This window comes from Peromyscus eremicus, chromosome 4, assembly GCF_949786415.1.
Source record: "Peromyscus eremicus chromosome 4, PerEre_H2_v1, whole genome shotgun sequence".
NCBI classification, from domain to species: domain Eukaryota; kingdom Metazoa; phylum Chordata; class Mammalia; order Rodentia; family Cricetidae; genus Peromyscus; species Peromyscus eremicus.
The window spans coordinates 147,446,551-147,467,721 of NC_081419.1; the positions used below are offsets into that span (position 1 = coordinate 147,446,551).

A 21,171-nucleotide genomic window follows, 5' to 3' on the forward strand; every position below is an offset into this window, starting at 1 on the left:
GCACATGCATACATCTAAGTTTATTTTCACACTAGTGTGGCTGCTCGAAGGACCTACTTTACATATTTTTCTACACAAATTAAAACTGTACAAGACACATGCACTACCCCCACCCCCGAATGCTGTTCCTACCAATGGGAAGATTCACTCCAATGTTCAGAGCTTGTAGCTGGCTCCCCACTGTGCTGGGATAAGTCTTACCTCCCAAGTGCAGCACACCAGGCCCTCTGCAAACAGCCAGAATGGGAAATGTGTCATTTGTTTCTGAATCTCTGAGGGTTATTGACTCCTCTGAGATCTGAGGAAAGCTAAGAGTCCTTTCTTACTGAGAAATTAACTATGTAAATATGTGCAGAATACTGCAAACAATGCCTTTCCACGAGCAGGAAAAATCCCCTTGCAGCCCATTCCTTCACCTCTAGGGTGGGGAGCCCCTACATTTTCTCTGCCCCGGGGAATGACCGGCTTCCTGCTCTGTGCTTCTTCTGGACAGCTCTCTATGTCAGTGCTCACCATACCCTAGGCAGAGCTGCCTATACAACCCCCTCTATCAGACTTCAAGGGTCACTGCTGACCAGCCCCATCAGCTCTTGTTACTAGGGATCAGGGCAGCTGCAGTAACTGTGCTTCTCCATGCCAGCCCTTTGCCTGCAACTGTCAGGAGGGGGATGCTCGTTTGTCCCTTGAGCAACCACTGGGTTCCTTTACTCACAGACTCGGGGACAAAGACTCATGGGGTCAACTGAACCCTCACATTTCTTCCCCAAAGCACCATAAATCTTTGCCCAACAACAGCAGCAAGGGTTGCTTTTCCAGTTTCTCTGACTCAGGACAAACCCAAGTCTAGCACTGTTGACTGGCTGAGGACTAACTGGGTATGGATTAGGAGACTGGCTCCCAGCCCCCACACTTGGTGGGAGCATTAGTCATGGCATGAAAAAAACACCTCAAAAAGTTGTACTTTCCCTGGCTGCTGTATAAGACAGAAACCTGAGGATTTAGTGAAGGCCTGAGTTAATGGGTTCCAAAAGGAGGGCCACCCTGAGTTGTCTGTGGCCAGAGAGGGCACATAATGTGGGCAATGACGTCACTGTCCCTGGACCTTCCATCACCACGCATGTGCCCAAGCACTGTCCCCTGTTCTGTCAGGGCTCCTCCAAGCTGTACACATGCTGTCTGAAAACCCTCTTCACACACATCCCACCTGGAGATACCAGACTGGACTAGACACAACCCCAGGAGCCTGGGGTGGGTGCAGGGGAGGAAGCAGGCCTGTGCCATTCACAATACACAGACATCCTGCCTTCACCTTGAATGTCTGGGTCCTGCAGCAGATGCTCCTGCAGACACTGCAGGACTTTCTGGATCTCGCTCCTGGCCACACAGCTGTCACACGCAGCCTCAGGTCCACTGTGGCTGTCTTCCAGTGGCCCAGCCCCACTCAGAAGTACCTCCACATCTTTGCTTATGTCAGGCAGAGGAGTTCGCCAATACAGGAAAGTGCTGAACATATCCTCGGAAGTCCCTGGACCTGCTTCAGGGCAACTGTTGCTGAGGCAGCCACTGACACCTGGGAACTCTGGGGAAATTGCAGTCATTTCAGCTCTGGTGGAGGACAGGCTCCCTGGCTGGTTTTCTCTTGTGTCTGCAGAAGAAGTGCTGCCATGCAGATGACTGGTCTCTGCTGAGGTCCCTTCTGGAAGGAGACCTGGCTCCATGTGCACAGGTGTTTTAGAACTGGAGGGAAGGGAGGGAAGCAAGCTCTCACCACCATGGAGCGGCCGGAAGGGATTGGAAGCAGACGCCTCCACCTTCCTTAGTCCTACTCTTTTCTGACTGCATACCTGCCACGGTGTGTCTGAAGACTGCACCCTCACAGCCTCACTTAGCACCGCTTTGCCCTCTGGGAGAATGGTGTGCACTGGAAATACCCCCAAGAAGTTCAGCCAGCCTCCACCACATGTTTATCAGCACCGCAGCAGGGGGCAGGCTTTGGAACAAAAGACTCAGAAACTAGAAAGAGCTGACTATGTGCCAGCCTCTCTGAAAGCCTTGATGAGGAAGACCTGGTCCCAGGGCAGGGCACTGTAGAAGCACAGTGAGTGCTGATGGAGGACGGATGAGGCTGAGGAGGATCTGTATTAAAGGTGTCAACCGCCCCCAGAGTCCTACCTCACACTCAGATGGAGTACTCACTGCAGAGGGATGCTCAGAAATTACCTCACTTTGGTCAGTACATACCCACCCTCCTCAGAGAGCAAGAATGACAAGCCCAAGGCCGGCCACCACACTAGAAAGACACTGAGGGTCAACACAGCACGCAGGGATGGGGCCTTTGTACACACAGACTGTCCCATGTCACAACGTACATCTGGGAGACTTCACCTTTTTCTCTGTGTAAATTCTCTAAAGAACTTCATTAATCAAGGAGAAAGAGACAATTTTCTTTACAGGTTATTTAATCACCACCCTCAATGAATATTTTATCTAAACCGAGGAGACATGGTAGCTTCATTATTTATAACCCGGCAGTCATGTTTCGAAATCGTTACTGCAATTACTTTTTGCTTCTTTACATAATTAAAGCTCTAATATTCCATCTTGCCCAGAAGGTCACTATTACTAAAACTGGAGATGAGATAATTGCTAGAATTCTAGGTGGATGCTTGAGGTGAAAGGGGGGTGGGCTGTGCCAAGCATCCTGGCTGGAGCTTACCCTGCTGAGGAGGTGGTACTGCAAATGCTGGGCCTCCCCGAGGCAAAGGCAGACTCCACCTCTTGGCTCGGTGGCCTGATGCTCAGGGCGCCATCCTCCTGAACACATAGGCCAGCCTGGGATGGACGTGCAAACGTGGAGATAAAGGGCCCAAGTGACTGGAAGGCAGCTTGGCGCACCTAGAACCAGAGCACACAGTGTTGGCCTGCAGCAGGGACCAGATCTGACACCAGGCAGGGGCAGAGAAGGCTGATCTCAGGTTTGCTACTTTCCAACCATCCCCTAAAAGCCAAGTAACCCACTGTCAACAGAAAATAGGTACATTTAACACCACAATGTAGTCTTCATGTTTCTAGACTATGAACTCCACATGACAGCAGACTCCATGAAGTCTGTAGGAAGACCTCACTGACAGTGTCCAACCTGCCTCTGACAGTGTAGGAAAGAAGGTAAAGCACTCACAAGTTTTTCTTCTCAATTCTGGCTTCTACTATGTGCACTTTTCTTAGCATTGACCCCAAAGGTGTTGAGATTTCAGTTACCCTAACATGTAGCTCTGACTACACCCATCAGTGACTGAAAGGGAAAAAAGTTATATACAAGCTAGAAACCAAGATGGAAGCTGGAGACAGCTGGATAGCAGGAGAGATTGATACCACGGAGGCCAGTGTAGCTACTGGTTGTGTAAGCACTCACCCATCGACAGGGATCACTGATGAGTTTGATGAAGAGAGGCGAGAGCTGGGACCTGCGGACCTCAGGGGAGGTGTTGTAGGACACGGCCATAAAGCATTCAGCGCATGCTTTCCGCATCCCCCACATGTTATCGGAGCATAGCTCAAAAAACGTTGGTATCTACCAAAACAAACAAACAAAACTATGGAGCCACTCAAATCTGAGTGCCCTGTGGATGTTCAGCACCTGTCCCAGTAGCCTATAAAGGCAAAGCCACAGGGGCATAACAAAACAATAATAAAAAAATAATAATAGCAAAACACATTCCTTAAAGGTATCATATAAAAGAAATAGTGCATAGGAAAAGAAAGCATAGCTCTTTCACCACCTAACTTTAACAATTGATTTGGTTAAATTTAAGAAGATAATGGAAAAAACAACAAAGACAGCTCAAAAGTCAGATGCTCAGGAAGAGCAGGCTCACCCAGCCACCAGCACTGTCTCTGACCAGGGTATTGTCAGTCTGTGTCGCTGAGAGTAGACATGGGGTCACACCTGGGGTCCCAGCACTCAGAAGGCTGAGATGGAAGGACTGCAAGTGTGAGCTAGCCTGGGCTACACAGAACATTAGATTATATATCATTTCTGTCCACAGACATGCAAACTATGTCTAGAGGAAGGCAGATGACCCATGTGCACTCCTTTGGAAGTCATTTGAGTTCTGTGCTCAGACTGGGAATGTGTGCTATAGGGCTCTCCACTGAAATATAGCTTGGCTGCTATATTTTTCTGGTTTATTAGCAAATGACTTAAATATAATTTTTTACATATGTTCATTTATGTCTACATGAAGGTGGCCATTATATCTTTTAAATTTTATCTTTTAAAGGGCTTTGATTTTAATATCCTAATGTAAAACACTTAGCTTAAAATGTTTCACAAATGGGAGCATGATAAGTAGGGAAGAGCGACCTACGGAACAGAAAGGGGGCTGTGCTGGCCACTGCCACCCTCACCAGAGACATCAACACGATGCTAATGTTCTTAATGCCTTCAGAGCAGAAGCCCAGGATAAACTGTCTTGGGATAGTTACAATGGCTTTGATGTGGGTTATACTTTAAATGAAACAAAATGTGTTTCTGAACTGAAATTTAAAAATCTATTTAGAGAGTTGGGTGGTGGGGGAGCATGCCTTTAATTCTAGCACTTGGGAGGCAGAGGCAGGTGGATCTCTGCGAGTTGGAGGCCAGCGTGGTCTACAGAGCCAGTTCCAGGATAGGCTCTAAAAGCTACACAGAGAAACCCTGTCTCAAAAAAAAAAAAAAAAAAAAAATCAATTTAGAGATGATCCTCTTTGAGGTTAAATTCCAACCACAGAGCTAACGCATTAAATAAAGAGAAAGGTGCGGTCTCAGTGCCCAGCAGCTGCCTGAGCACAGATGAACAGTGGAGTCTCTGCCCTCAAGGTCCCCATCCGTGAAACCCTCACAAGGTCCTCTAAACAAAAGGCTACAGGGGGTGAAAAAAGAAAAAAGATACACTCTACAGCACGTGGGCAGGTGAGTCTGAGCAAGGAAAAAAGGTTGTAATGCACTCCAGCTGAACCGGCAGCATGGGAGGTCTCAATGCACAAAAATACAGGCCTCCCAGCTGAGGTACGTGGCCAGAGCTGAATCCACCCAAACCAGCACAGTGGCACAGATGTGGGGTAACTGTAGGTATGGTAGAAGAGATACTTGTGAAGGGACCTGAATGGTGACAAGGCTCTGGATTTTAACCTACCAACCAAGAAAAAGATGCCTAGTGTTCGCAGGCTCAAGGGCCCGGAACAGCTCCAGAAGGGGCAGTGGGGAAGCAGTAGAGAGTGAGGACAGAGGAGACACAGGACAATGTGACCAGGAGTGGGGACAGCATGAAGGACACAGGGCACAGAGTCTGGGCTCTCTGTGCCCACCCGCTTGCCAACCAGACTTGCAAAGTACACCAAGAAGTATGGTAGCAATTATGATTGGCAAAACTTCACATACCAAAAATTTCTCAGTGGCTTCTTGTCCAACAGCATGACAAATATCACCAAAATGCGTGGCACAAACCTGTGAAAGACAAAGGCATACCCATCTTTTCTGTCTTAACAAATTGTACAACCTAACAAGCAGGAACTCTGAGAGCAATTATCCCTAGTCAGACAGCTAACAAGCCTGTAGCAGACCCATCGCCCACACAGTACCATGCAAGGTGCCTGCGGCATTGAAAACAGGGATTTACAGGAGGGTGCCCACTTCTTTGGTTTCCTGGTGCCTAATTGATCTTGATGCATAATGCATTTGGTCGTGGTAGAGCAGAGCCTGTTTGCTTCCCTGCAGAGTGAACAGATCCCTAGTTCTGACCACATGTGGCACGAGGGCCTGAAGAGCAAGGAAGAGGCTGGGGCATCACTGTCTCTAAACGGGGCTGTGACAGCCAAACCCTGAGCAACCCAAAGGGAAACCTGGGATGGGGTGGAAGGCACAGTGAAGACAACAGGGCTCTGGAACAAATCATCTCGGGGATCAACGACCCGTGAGTCTGTACATTGCTATCTCGCCTGCAGTGGGATCCTTTCCCAGAGTGCTTACTAAACAAGTAGACAGAAACACTAGAGGGACAGACTTGGAGTTTTCAACTGAAACAGAGATTCTGGTCTCTTATGTTCCCACCTTCCGAACTTGGAAGAATTTCCCGTCACTACACAGTTCACAGAATCGAGGCAGCAGCAGGTGCTTAACTGTGCTCTTAGTCAGCATGGACGCCATTCTGCAGATTATCTGTAAGCAACAAGAAAAGCAGGATGGCCTGACATACCCAAACATCCCCATCACGTGACAAAAAGACATGCATTCAAAATAGTTCTCAGCCGGGTGGTAGTGGCGCAAGCCTTTAATCCCAGCACTCAGGAGGCAGAGACAGGCAGATCTCTGTGAGTTCCAGGCCAGCCTGGTCTACAGAGTAAGTTCCAGGTCAGCCAAGAATAAAGAGAAACCCTGTCTCGAAAAACCAAAATAGTTCTCAAATAGCCAGGAAGGAAAATACAGGACACCTTTGGAGTTCTATCAAGTCAGATGATCAACAGAGGCCAAATATGTCTCTAACTTTACCCAGATATGAGTTCTCCTGCAGGCCCATGAGCAACTGCCCAACCCCTACCATGCACCCACTTCTGGTCTTCACTGGCTTGTTTTACCTTCAGGAGGGTTACTGTCCCAGTTTTCAGATAAGGTAACCAGCACAGAAACGTGTCAAGTGGTGTAAATACAAATGAACTGCCTTGAGGTAAGACAGAGCCACAGGACACACAGGCAACATTGCTCCACACAGCTGTGGGTGGGCATGCTTCATGCTCTCCATCCCTGAGCAGAAAAGTAAGAACCCAAGCAAACATTACAGGGTTACTGGCTTGAGAACTCAGATTTGAGCCTTCCAGGAAAGCTGGAAAGAGTAGAGAGTGCTTAGGGAGGAGGCAAGGAGGAAGCCAAAGAAAGGAGAGGCCACCATCATGATTCTATCCTATCTGCCTCACTGGACAATCTCTGAACTGGTACATACAGGGGAGATGGTGAGGGTCACATGACCTAGAAAGCAGGATCTGAAATAACACAGTCAAGGCAACACTCTTCAGAGGAAAATAAGAGAATCTAGTTTCTATTTTATCAACAAGATACAACACAAAACAACAACAAAACCTGCACAGGCATGAACCTAGCACCATTAGAAAAAAATAAATAAGCATGAGACTAGAAAGTGTGATCCATAGTTTAAAAAAAAATCAGTTAGTATCCAGAAGTTAGAATTTATAGACTTAAAAAAGAATTTAAGGCAGCCATTATAAATATGCTTGAGAACTACAAAGAAAAGACAGTTAAAATGAATGAGCAGATCAAGACTCTCATCAAAGAAATAGAAACTACAGAATATAACCACATAGTAAAAGAGTAGCTTTGCAACAGGTGCCCTTGAATGTGACTGAGAAACAGCAAGCTAGGGAAGGTAGCAACTCTGGATGTGCCTGTGAGGGCATCTCCAGGAAGCAGCCCCTGGCCCAAGAGTACTTCAATCCACTAATGGGGGTGGTGGGGCCTGGTGGGAATGAAGAAGGCCATGGGGGCATTTGGGGACTGGATCGGCCCTGGTCTCTCCCGTTCCTGCTCTATTCTGCTCCCTGTCCTCCTTGATGTCATCCATTCTGCCTCATCTTCCCCATCATGACAGATGACAACCTCTAAAATTGCAAAAATAATAAAAACAAATAAATATTTCCTCCTTGTGAGTCATTTCTATCAGGCATTGTCACAACAATGAGCCTGCAACCTTCCATGAGCTTTGCTGGATGAACTACCCTGAAGGTAACAGCTATGGAACTGAAGAGCCACTCATCTGAAGGCAGAGAGCAACAACCAAAAGGCAGAGACTGCATGTCTAACTGCCCTTAAAAGATGAAGGCGTGCCAGGAATATTGGCACAGGCCTTCAATTTTGCACTCAAGAGTCTGAAACAGGAGGATTATGAGGTACAGTGAGTTCAAGGTCAGCCAGGCCTACACAGTAAGATTACCTCAAAAAACTACAAAGAGGCTGCACTGCAAAGGAAGGAGTGCATGAAGGAACAAAACCCTAAACTTCCTAAACTCTGTAAAATCTAGGTTGTTCAACAAATACAGTGTAGGATAAACATTGTTAAGACCCAAAGAGAAAAGGGGGAAAAAAAAAAAAAACTTGGGGAAGATACTATATCTATAAAAGCTTGGGGGAGATATTGTATCTAAAAAGCTTGGGGGGGGGAGATACTGTATCTATAAATGCTTGGGGGAGATACTGTATCTATAAAAGCTTGGGGGGAAAGATACTGTATCTATAAAAGTTTTGGGGAAAGATACTGTATCTATAAAAGCTTGGGGGAAGATACTGTATCTATAAAAGTTTGGAGAAGATACTGTATCTACAAATGCTTGGGGGAGATAATGTATCTATAAATGCTTGGGGGAGATACTGATTCTATAAAAGCTTGGGGAAGATACTCTATCTATAAATGCTTGGGGGAAAGATACTGTATCTATAAAAGCTTGGGGAAGATAATGTATCTATAAAAGCTTGGGGGAGCTACTGTGTCTATAAAAGCTTGGGGGAAAGATACTGTATCTATAAAAGCTTGGGGAAGACACTGTATCTATAAATGCTTGGGGGAGATAAGTATCTATAAAAGCTTGGGGGAGATACTGTGTTTATAAAAGCTTCGGGGAGATACTGTGTCTATAAAAGCTTGGGGAAGATACTCTATCTATAAAAGCTTGGGGGAAAGATACTGTATCTATAAATGCTTGGGGAAGATAATGTATCTATAAAAGTTTGGGATATATACTGTATCTATAAAAGTTTGGGAAAGATACTGTGTCTATAAAAGCTAAAGCATGAAATCTGACTTCAGAGAGAAACAGGAGACCGGATGGCAACAAAACAGCTTTAACACTCTACAAGGAAAATACAAAGCTGGAGATCCAGAATTCTATACCCAGCAAAACTAGCATAAAATTGAGAAATGTAAAGACACTTTTAAGACCAGAACCACTCGGAGCCTTGAAGCAAGTTCTTCACATGGAAGACAAATGACAGGAAGAGCAGCCACCAAAAATGGCAAAATTGAGCATATAAAATGCTATTATCTTTCTCTTAGCAATTTCTTCAAAAAATAGAACTTTTTAATAAAACTCCACTTTCTGGTTCATAATGTAACATATGAAAGCAACAGCACAGAAGGTGAGAGCAAGTGACAGAGACGGTGCTGATAAAGAAATCAGAATGGAATCCTACAAAGTATTCAGTTACCTCACCACACAAAGAAGAATTAACAGAGGAGCAAAAACTGATAAGAAAAAGAGAAAACAAACAGCAAAAGGGTGGCAATAAATCCAAACATGTCAACAACAATATCAAGCAAAATGGATTTAAGTATACCGATTAAAAGGCATAAACTATGGGAATGGACACAAGAGACCCAATCTTGTGCCCATGAAAAGAGAAACGTTTAAACATAAGTAATTCTGCTTGATGATGAAAGTTAGTAAATCAGAAGGGCATAAACATTAAACCTGCTTCTTTAAATATAGCAGAAAAGACAGGGTTAAAACCAGTTTCCTTTTACAAAGCAAGTCAGCTGAACTCTATGAAGCAGAAGGCAGAACAATGAAGTAGAAAGCCACAGGAAACCAAGCAGGGGAGAAAGTAAGGTTAAAAACTGGGTTGAGCCGGGCGGTGGTGGCGCACGCCTTTAATCCCAGCACTCGGATCTCTGTGAGTTCAAGGCCAGCCTGGACTACCAAGTGAGTTCCAGGAAAGGCGCAAAGCTACACAGAGAAACCCTGTCTCGAAAAACCAAAAAAAAAAAAAAAAAAAAAAAACCTGGGTTGAAATGCTAAGAGCTGATAACCATGAATGAAAGGAAACACTACAGATCTGTCAGACAGTGAAAGGATAAGGGAATACTGCCAACAACTCTATCCTACTAAATCTCGTAGTTCAGATGAAGAAAGTAAGTTCTCTTAAACATAAAAGAACTAACAAAAATGAACTCCTCATCTGAACTGAAGTTCTTATCAAAACCATGTCATGTCACAAAGAAAACTCTAGAGCCCCAGGTTGACTGGTGCATTCTAACAAGAATTTAAGAGGAGAAAAGGATCCTGATCTTAAATAAAACTTCTCAGAAGAGCCACTTCACAGCGGGGGGCCAGCTAGGCACAAAGGCCAAGGTGTAAGTCTGAGAATAAGGCCTACTGCACACTCTCCTTACTTCCAAGAGGACACAGCAGCCGAGAACTTGGCAGACACCATCACTGACTACACCAAAACTGGCATCACGGTGTTTGGGTCCTGAGCTTTCTGCCATGACATGCCATGACATACCAAGAACATGCTATGTCTATGACATTCCCGTCAGAGAAACAGAGGCTAACACCAAAACGGAGGAAACACTAGGCAATTCCAAGATAGAAGACATTCTATAAAAGAACTGGTCTAGACTGGATCAAGACTTCCCAAGTTACAAAATTCAAAGACTTAGGAACCACTTAAGATCAGGAGACCAGAGATAGGACGACTCAGGGTCAGGAGAGACTGACAAAGACATGTGATGTGAAGGTGGGTGACATCAGTACTCGTTTAAATGTTCTGACTTCCACCCTTCTACTATGGTTTTCCAAAACTTTCCTTGTGTTAGGAAACCCACACTGAAGTTTTCCAGTGTAAAATGACCATGTCTCCAACTCATTCTCAAATGGCTAGTGTACGTATATGTGTGTAGACAGACAGACATAGATAGATTGATGGATAGATTGATAGATAGATAGATAGACAGATAGATGCTTTACACAATCTACATACACACATACATGCTTAACATACATATGTATATGTGTGCATAAACAGAAAAAGAAGACTGACACAAACATGACAAGCTACTAGAGAAGCAGGAACAAGGGCACACAGGAGCTCATGTTTGTATTTTTCTAACTCTTCTGCAAGCTTGAAATTAAAACAGAATAAAAAGCTACCTCCTTTAGAAAGAATATCCCAAAATATAAGTAAACAGGAGAAAAAGCGGAAAGGAGGAAGGACGGATTGGGGGACGGATGGACACTCTGTCTCCAAGCTCTGTCTCTCAGGGACACAGCACTGCCATGGCATAGTAAAGAATTCTGGGTGGGTAATAGAGCCATCATTCTGTTGAGAATTTGTACACAGACAAGAGAAGAGGGGAGGGAGAGAAAGAAACACAAAGAAATCTAATTGGGGTAAGGGAAGGGTAATCCAAGCCCAGAACACAAATCAGGAAAAGGCCTGTGTCTTCAAACTCTGAGGACACCTGCTTCTGATGTAATGCTTAGCAGAGTGTACAGTGACAGCCACAATAAATGAGGATGTGAGACCTCTGTATCCAGGGCAACGGGCAACTAAAGAGCTCCCTGTATCTCTTTCCACCCCTCCCCGTCTACCACACCCACATGACCTTATTACTACACCATATAAGACAAACCCAGAATCATTAGAAGGCAGCACACAGTGACAAGGAATGACATTCCAGAAGCCCTGGGAAGCACTTGTGTGGAATGACGATCTTCACTGAGTTGCCTGGAGCCAACTATTCTTTACAGACCACCATAGCATTCTTCTTAAATAAATGCACAAATAAAAAAGAGCTCAAAATAGGGATGACGACAAAAAATGAGGAAGCCTTACTGTGAAAACGTGTTGAGAGAAAAACAGGCTTCTGACAATTAGTTATCATCGCAGAATGCTAATGGCCTCCCTGCAAGCAAGAGGAATTATAATTGGTCTCCAGTGGCCTGTTTATCCTGTCGAGATATAATTACAAGATACAGCGCTCACAGTTTTTACCAATCCATTCATCCGACAACTAACATTTATTCAGCACTGACTCTGAGCTTGGCCTTGTGTTGGGTGCTGATGGCATGAGGCCACAGTGACCCCAGGTCAGAGCTCACCATTTCAAGGGACAGGTAAATGGGACTTCATAACTCAACTGCTAAGTGAAAGGAGATGGGACATGCAACACCCTGTGATCACAGAGAGGAGGGTGTCACTAGCAGTGACCAAAGTGTCTGGAAAGACATCATCAAAGGAATGTGCCTATCCATGTGACAAACCAAGAACTGAGCCTTGTCCCCACAGGAAAGCTGCACTGTCTAACTGCAGTGTACAGTAGGCTAGCTCATGGTCCCAGTCATGCAGGCACCTAAGTCGTGAGAATCATAACCAACTGACTAGGACTCCCAATGAGAATAGAAGTTGAGGAAGAGACAGATGTGTGTGTTATCCATGTGACAGGCCATTTCCTGCAGAGCAGCCTCCTGAGTTGGCATATGCTTATATATATACAGATGTCACAACATCCACACACACGGCTGCGAAGAGAGTTCAGAACGCAGACTTCCATCACTCTGCCAGCCAATGGCTTCCTAAATAGTTTCTCATGGACACATGCTAGTACCACAGAGTTTAGGGTAGTGCTCACTGAACCAGACAACATTTTCCTTGGGAAGCTTTCACAACACACACGTAACCTCTTCTTCCTTAAATAAAAGCACCTAGATACCACATACATTGTCATTTCTCAGCTGAAAAGAAGGCAGCCCCACAACTCTTGGTTTCCAGGATTCCCTAACTTCCAGGCTCCAGGGAAAGATCTGCACCAGAGCACAGCTGGGTCAAAGAACAGCATCTCCTGCTCCTGCGGGATCCATGGAAAGATGAGCATGCCCTCCAAATGCACATGAGAGGATAGAGCTGGGTGACTGGTCTGGGAGCACACAGTAGGGCTTCAAGTCACAAACCAGAAACCAATTTCTTCTGCAAACAGCCTGTGGGGATTGTTTATGGAAGGCTTGTTATATTTTCCAAATGGCTCTACCAAAAAAAGTGGGGGGAGGGTAGGGGTAGGTGTACACCACTGACAAGAATGGAGTGTTTGGAAACAAAACAAAATAAAAATCCTCTAGAAATGCCTTCAGCATTATTCTCCATGGCATTATCAGTCTTTAGGGATAAGATACTTGGCTGCCAGCTGTAACCTTGGAAACTCGCCGGACCAACTTCCAAATGAAAAAGAAGATCTACTTGGCAAAGTTCACTGCTTGACTGCCAAACACCCCGGCTAAATGCTATTATCCAGGTTCATTTTGCGAAGTAAATTAAATTTCTTGTAGAGAAACTTGGAATTTATAAAAGAACCCTGGAGAATTTGAATTTTAATAATCAATTATTCCTCAGACTGATTCATCTTATAAACATATGGAATATGCAAAAAATTAAATTAGTTTAAAAACCCAGACCTTTAACGCATAGCTGAAAAAAACTTTTACATAAATGAAGAGTAATCACCAAATGTTCTGACGCTGCAATATAATTTTTTAGCTACATGGCGTATAATGCTTTTGCACTTTGGGAAAAAAATAATTCCTTCCTCTAATATCATTCCTTTCTGAACAAGAAAACAACTATCTGCTCACCCAGCATTCATCATCCAGGCTTAGGATTTTAAAACCCCTTATGCAAAAATATTTCCTAAAAGGCTGGACCAATCCTGCAGCTCTGAACTGTAATTCACAGAAAGGTCAAGCACACAGCCTCATCTGCACGGGTCAACAGAGGGGCAGTAGCTGAAGTAAATGAGATGGCCCATGATGGTCCCTGAACACAGAGAAAGAGCACACTGGGCAAGCATTGCAGAACCCAGCACTACTCACAATCAAATAAGGAGGAAGGAGGAAGCCATGGCTACTACACAGTCCCTTAATAAGAGTTTATGCAGCCTGATACCACAGGCTACCACATGGAAAACCAACAAGGCAGGCCAGATGCTGAATCTATCCCTCTGCTTCTGCAAGTGTGCTGCCACACCCACTTGTCAGGGATTGGTCATTTATAAAAGACATTAGGTGTAATGAGGTTTTTGACTAAGTACTGCCTAACATTACCTCACACAATATTCCCGGGCCCGAACTTTGAGAAACAAGGCCCCAGCCCACCAGGCTGAGGAGCTTTGCTGTGAGAATGGGTATCCTGCCCAGCATTAGTTTGAGTTAGTGGTTGGTTGACACTTACCTGGCTGGGACATCTCCAGCCCTGGTGCTCCAAGAATGAGTATGTCTAAAAAACAGGCTCAAAGCTACCCATGAAACTTCCCTAAAGAAGCCCTGGCCACCTAACTCAGGGAATGGTGCTGGCCAAAATCCAACTCTTGTGAAAATGCAAGTCCTACAGTAGCCACCAAGTGCGCAAGCCACTCCCAGAGGACTTACGCTCATGGCCTCTGCTCTGCACTCGTCATCACAGGCAGGGGCAGAGCGCTCCAGCAGAAAGGGACACACCTTGCCTTCGACATCACCCTGGGAAATTAGATCTTGCTCCTGAAGAGCCAGCAGCACTTCCTGGCTGGATTTTCTGACCTGGAGGGGAAATGGTAGAAGGTGAAATAGGAGATGGGTAGATGCTTTCTCCAGGAAGGAGACAGCTCTCCCCAGGTGGTCCTTCATCTTCTGGGTCTACCCTTCTCTCCACTTCCTGAGGGAGCCCCGGTATCCTGGTGTAACAATTCCTCCCACATGCACATCTTTGTGTATGATTAATAACTGTCATGTGTCTTCCAGACTGGAGGGCAGTACCATGTCTGAACTGCCTGTTGTTCTCAGCACACCCTTAGCACAAGCAGCAGGTGACACAGAACATCTCGTTTTGTTAGGGCTAGTTGAATGGACACACATCTGCCCCACTGGCACAACTATCAGAACGAAAGCCAGCACCTACTCCTGTTCCTATGCAAACCTGGCCCACCACACACAAGACCTGGGCGGTGTCTGGAAGAGCCCCAATATGGTGGAGAACATTACAGAAATAAGATGCTTCTCATCCCTGGTCCTTGTGGAGTGAGCTAACGCCAAGGTGTAAAGGGATCAAAAGAAGCTAAAGAGGCATTTTTTTGGGAAATGAAAGCACCTGAAATTCCCATTTATAGAGAGAGCAGTGAAATATGCAGTTCATTGTCAGGAAAGGAAGACAACAGAGTCATAACAGGCCCCAGAAGTGAACAGACCTTGTCACCAACGATCAGTCCATAGCCTGGTACAAGAGGGCAAGCCCCAAGGCTGCAGCCACAAAGGCTACATGATACCAGGGCTTCTGACCCCTGTGCAGGAAAACAGTGCTTCAAAAAGATCGCTCTGATAGCAGTGCTCCAGGTGAATTGCAGGCAATGAGAGAGGAGCACAGAAGGCCAGCAAGCCATCGAAGGCAGAGCCCATCTGGGAAGGATGAGGCCCCGCTAGCTAGCTGTGTCAAGAAAGGTGATGCCTTAGCAATATTACCCGGCATGGTGACAAGACTGGGTCCTGCTACAATGATTCAGGTGTCAAACTGACTGAGGAGCAGGCATGTGCCAGGAACTAAGGATATCAGAAGGCCATGAGACAAAGAAACAATTCTGGGGCAGCCTGGACAGAGAATACTCACTTGGAGTGTACCACATGGAGTGTACCAGGAGGGAGTCAGAACACTCACAGGTGACCACTAAGGATACACAGAGCACAGAATAAGTGGCCACTGAGGACACTGAGAGGGCAGCAGGAACTGGACAGTCACGGTGGAGATGGAAGACACGGAGACAGGTATTAAAGACAGGGGCTGCCAAGAACAGTGATTAGCTGGTGCTCTCCATAGACATTTCTACGTCAATCTCTGGAAGGTACAGCTCTGAAGGTTTGAGTTTAGATCTTGTCCATGAGCTGAAGGGTCCAGCCCTTGGCCTGTGGCAATGCTGGGAGATGGGGGGACCTTTGGGTCAAGGGGTAAAAGCCCAGCAGAAGAAAACCAGGTCACTGGGTTGTTCTGGGTGCTCTCTTTGCTTCCTGTCCATCATGAGCTGAGCTGCTCTGCTCCATGCATGCTCCCTGATACAATGTTCTGCTCCACACAGGTCCAAAAGCAACAGAGCCAACTGGCCACAGCCAAAGCTTCTGAACCCAGGAGCCCAAACACACCTTTCCTCTCTTCGTTTGTCTGTTTGTTTTTCAAGACAGGGTTTCTATGTCGCCCTGGCTGTCCTAGAACTCACTCTGTAGACCAGGCTGGCCTTGAACTCACAGAGACCCACCTGCCTCTGCCTCCTGAGTGCTGGAATTAAAGGCGTGTGCCACCACTGCCCAGCTTAACCTTCCTCTTGGAAATTGGGTTATCTGGTATCGTGACATAGTGATGGAAGATGAATGGATCTTTGAAGATGTGATTAAGGACCCTGATGCCAGCCTGGATTAGCCCAGTGGTCCTAAGTGTCATCACAAGTATGGATTATGACAAGAGAGAGGAGAGGAGAAAATGTGAAGAAATGCTTAGAGGTGGAGGCATCAAGTGACGTAACCATCAGAAGCTGGACAGGAGAGGGCGGGTTCTCCTCAGAGCTCTGTTGCCCGACCCTGACAACACTTCCTGGCACTTTGTTAGTCGCCCCAAGAAACCAACACATGAGCAAGGGGAACGGAACTTCAGGTTCACAGAACAGCATGCTCAAAAGAACAGGGAGATGAAATCTGGGGACGTGACAAGTCCCAGGTGACAGAGCAAGGGGAACCTGCATGGAACAGGAACTGAGAGTGAGGGGAGGTAAGCCCAGGAAAGACTGTCACTGTGCCACTAAGACCTCTGGGGACCAATGCAACTACAGTGAGTGCCACCAAGGGCTGAAGAGCACAGATGTGACAAGATCACACTTCGGTATGAGTGATGGTGACAGAGTAGCAACCTGTGGCGGGTACAAAGGATAAGCATGGGTAAGGAGCTCCTGGCCCTACAGACAGAAAAGAGAGTGGGAGGTGGGGAAAACGGCTTAGGAAAGCCATTACCTAGAAGGTCACTGAAGCAAGGGTGACCACTGACACTGCCCTGGCTACTGACACCCAGAACAAAGGAAAGAGAAAGAGGAGGAGGCAGGGTAGAAAGAGGACCAGCTGCAGGAGTCTGTTCTCTGTAGTCTACAAAGCGAGTTCCAGGACAGCCAGGGCTATTACACAGACAAACCCTACCTCAAAAATACAAAAACAAAAGATGAGCGTGGTTCATATCCATTATCCCAGCACCTGGGATGCTGAAGCAACAGGATCACTGTGAGTTCCAGGACAGCTTGGGCTACAGTTGAGACCCCCATCTCAACTCATGCAAACAAACAACAATGCATTTACTACATTTAACCTACTAACAGACTAGCCAACCACAAATGTGCTGAGTGATTACATTAGTGACAGCTGGACAAGATCGCCTACAATAACCCAATCTAATAGTAAAGTGCTGCACGACTCAGGTAATTGGTTGAATGCAATAATGAGAGTTAAAGCCAAAATCGTCATCTGCGGACACTTTGGCACCACCATAAAGAATCAGACCTTTAAGCCATCATAGAGGACTGACAAAAGCGTGAGAGGCCTCTCAGGATGCAAAGAGCTGAGAAAAGTAGTCAGGACACATGGTGCCCATGTGCATGGTGGCTGTCTGTTCCCAAGTCACTCTGGCCAGAGCATAGGAAGGCATATGTACAGAACCCCAGTCCAGGGCCCCAAGAGGATCAAGGGACACATCTAGTCCTTTTTCCTTCCCACTCTCTGGGTGGGGCAACAGTAAATGACTGACAGGTATCCAGTTCCAATCTCAAAAGTAGCACCAGTAATAAACGGAGCATGGATCATGGAGACCCCAAAAGGCTGACAATAACTGAACTGGATCTGAGGAGGGGGTTGGGGACAAATGCAATGGTGAGCACACTTACGTGAACAGCTGAGCACTGCACCAACTAGCTCAATGGCTTACAACATGGAGGAACAAGCAACCATGGCCCAGAAAGCACAGCCACACAATTTATGTGATGCGCTAACACTCTACTCAGAGCCACTCTCACAAGTGGGGTGACTGTGACAACCTGCATGCATAGGATGGTGGTACTCTGGAGCAAGAGAGGGGTACACAGCACTTGGAACCACTACTGTAACCTCAAAATCATAAGCAAAGCTGTCAGGCAAAACCGCAAACACTTGTTACATAAATCAGGAGGGATGAGGCGGTGTTTATTTTATGGTCCTTCTCTCAAGTGATTAAATTTGTCAAGATAATTTTAAAACTGAAAGTGTTTTTAAAACAAGAGCACTGAATCTTCTAAATGAGCTGATTAGCTGAGTTCAAGGCCAAACAGCTCCATGTCTACCAGCTACCAGGAGCAGAGGCTCAGGCAGAGGGAGCCGAATTGCCCAAACTGAGTGGGAGTGGGTGAGGGCTGCAGTAGGTCCTCCTTCAAGGAGACCAGCTGTAGGAAATGGGGCCAAAGCCAGGAAGCAAAGAGGAGGGAAACTGAGGCACGGAAACAACACAAGCTGAGAGTAGGCAGGGCAAAAACACTACTCTAGAAGATGTTCAGCTGGGGCAGAAGGCATGGGTGAGGCCTGCTGAGGACAGAGGTTTCCCAGCTTCCTAGCTCCACAGAACTTCAGAAGACTGCAACCAGGTGCCAGACCTTGAGCTAGGTCCCAAAGGTTCCTACAGTCAAGGACTCAAGATTTGCTGACAGCAAGAAGCTCAGCCGGGCGGTGGTGGCTCACGCCTTTAATCCCAGCCTCGGGAGGCAGAGCCAGGCGGATCTCTGTGAGTTCGAGGCCAGCCTGGGCTACCAAGTGAGTTCCAGGAAAGGCGCAAAGCTACACAGAGAAACCCTGTCTCGAAAAACCAAAAAAAAAAAAAAAAAAAAAAAAAAAGAAGCTCACAGGCACAATGTCCAGAAGAGCCTGGACGATCCCCAGAGAGAAGTGAGGCTCGGGAACCAGGTCTGGTATCCAGATCCAGCCTCATTTCCCACACCTCAGCCTCCTCCCATCTGACACAGGAATGAAGGGATGAACATATCATGCTCCCCCAGGCTGGTGGGACAGCACAGGAGAGACCCACAGCAGATCTGGAGCACAACTGTAGGATTTAGGGATTACTCCAGGATTGCAGGCGGCACTCCTCACCTCTGTGACTGGGTGAGAAGTTCCTGCCAATGAGCAGGCTCATCAATCTGGCAGAATAAGGCACCTACCCTGAGCTGAGGCAAAACCACCCATGTCTCTGCTAGAACCCTGACCGACTAGGGCTTCTGGGCACTGCCAGCAGCCCACTGCACACTTCCAAAGAGTCAGCGCCTGATTATGAGAGGTAGACGCTGTAGGAGAAGAGAGAAGGTCATTGGGAGGAGTAAGCTAGCTCCAGTGAGCAGGCCCTCAGGAGATTTATGGTGGGGCTGGGGGGTGGAGGAGGCAGCCCCCAGACTCTACTCAGTGCAGTCAGCTTTCTTATAGCTCTGGTTTTGAAGATGGAAGGCAGGAGGAGAGGAGGTATCTTTGGGGTTATGCATTTATGATGGAAACAATGGAGATATGCCATGGGTTTGGCTGGATGTGGAGGTGAGGGGGAAGGGTTTCCAGAGTTCCCGGGGCATGGCTCAGGGGAATTGAGTAGCTCAGAGCCTCTGTTCACTGCGATAGGGGATGAAGATTGAAGGCCTCTATTTTCTCCGGGATGTAAAGGCAAGGTCACTGCCTTGGAAAAAAAGCAGGACAAGGTGTGTGTGTGGGGGGGGGGGGGGGGGGAGCGGCCTGATGAGAATGGCAAAGGTCTAAGGGGACTGCCAAGGATAATGGGAGAAGCAGCTGATGAGGGATGGGGAAGGATTACCAGGCAGTACTGCACATCCAGGCTCGACTGGAGCCCATAAATTTCCAACGGCACCAATCAATGCATGACAGGACACCCTCCTGCAGGCTGAGCTCAGCAGCCAAGAGTGGAAGAGGCTGGGCTGGTCCTGGCTAGGCACAGCCAAGGTGGCAGAGGCCCTAGCAAAGGGCAGGAACATGGAGATGGATCTGAGAGAGCAGAGAGAGAGAGAGAGAGAGAGAGAGAGAGAGAGAGAGAGAGAGAGAGAGAGAGCACAACTGCAGAACAGAAATCTATGCAGACATGATGGGGCTGTGGATCCAAAGGCAAAGACAGGTGACAGAGGTCAGGAAAATGTCAAACCCTTGGACAGTCTCTCATTTTCAAGAATGCATCAAAAGAGAAAGAAAAGTCAGCAGGACAAAAGTGGGTGCTCACACTGAGGATGCTCGCATGGCTCACAGTACACTCAAGACACATGCCGAGCTGAAGATGGGGTGCACAACAAAATTAAAGCCAGTAGAGATAATGAAGAAACAGGAGGATGTCTGAGGCCCTCAGCTGAGCTTGCTGAGGGCAGAAATCTGTTCTGCTCATCTCTTCATCCCCAGGCACAGCACACCAGGCTTGGCTCATAATGGGCACTCAGAAACTGTCAGAACAAATGAACGAATGGAGGAAGCCACCCCGTGTTATGATCAGACTCGTGTGGGAGAAAATGCAAAGATAATCAAAATACCCATGGTAGCAAAGTGGAAATAGGATGGTTTTTTCCTTATCTGAAAACTCCACTGCGTCCTGTCACACTGTGTAACAGTTAAAAATGACTGTCTGTCCTCTTTAAGAACATCAGCTCAAGAGAAAACACACACTAAATGTTCAGAACTTCATGAAAATAGTGGTAATCTAAGCATGGTATGTTGTTAAAAATTAAAACACTTTCACCCTTTACAGATTGGAATACACTGACACAAATAAAAGGACAGAGTGTGTTCCTTCACTGTGTGTGTGTGTGTGTGTGTGTGTGTGTGTGTGTGTGTGTACACACATGGATGCATGCATTCCATGGCAAGTTGTGGGAAAGTCAGAGAACTCTCAGGAGTTGGCTCTGTCTTCCAACCCTGTTTTTGAGGCAACCCCTCCTGTTTTTGCCACTGGGCTGCACACCCTAGGCTAGCTAGTGTTGAACCTCTGGGTAACTCTCCTGTCTCTGCTCCCATCATGCAGCAGGAATACTGGAATTAGAGATGTGCTCCACTGCATCAAATCTTTTTACATGGGTTCCAGAGACTAAACTTGGGTCATCAGGTTTGTGTGATAAGCACACTGCGTGATAGCCCTGGAACAGTCTCCCCGACCCCTTCAACAATGTCATAAATGCAAAAGACTAGACATCTCCCCAGTGTCCAATAGCATATGTGCTATCCTCAACCTCAGAGACTGACACTACAGGAAATTGAACAAGACCCACATTGAGTCATTGCCCGAGCACAGGACACACGACATGAAGA

The 21,171-nt window shown here is 46.7% G+C and overlaps 1 protein-coding gene across 1 annotated transcript in view; it reads right to left on the reverse strand.

Moving 5' to 3' along the window:
• The window catches only part of LOC131910020 (serine/threonine-protein phosphatase 4 regulatory subunit 1-like), an 86,633-nt gene that overhangs the window by 14,399 nt on the left and 51,063 nt on the right, over nucleotides 1–21,171 (reverse strand). The window contains exons 6-11 of the mRNA XM_059262018.1: nucleotides 14,239–14,385; nucleotides 6,089–6,196; nucleotides 5,420–5,485; nucleotides 3,413–3,571; nucleotides 2,717–2,895; nucleotides 1,310–1,737 (exon numbers count right to left, since the gene is read on the reverse strand). Of these exons, the coding sequence (XP_059118001.1) occupies nucleotides 1,310–1,737; nucleotides 2,717–2,895; nucleotides 3,413–3,571; nucleotides 5,420–5,485; nucleotides 6,089–6,196; nucleotides 14,239–14,385 (1,087 nt within the window). The remainder of the gene's footprint in view (nucleotides 1–1,309; nucleotides 1,738–2,716; nucleotides 2,896–3,412; nucleotides 3,572–5,419; nucleotides 5,486–6,088; nucleotides 6,197–14,238; nucleotides 14,386–21,171) is intronic.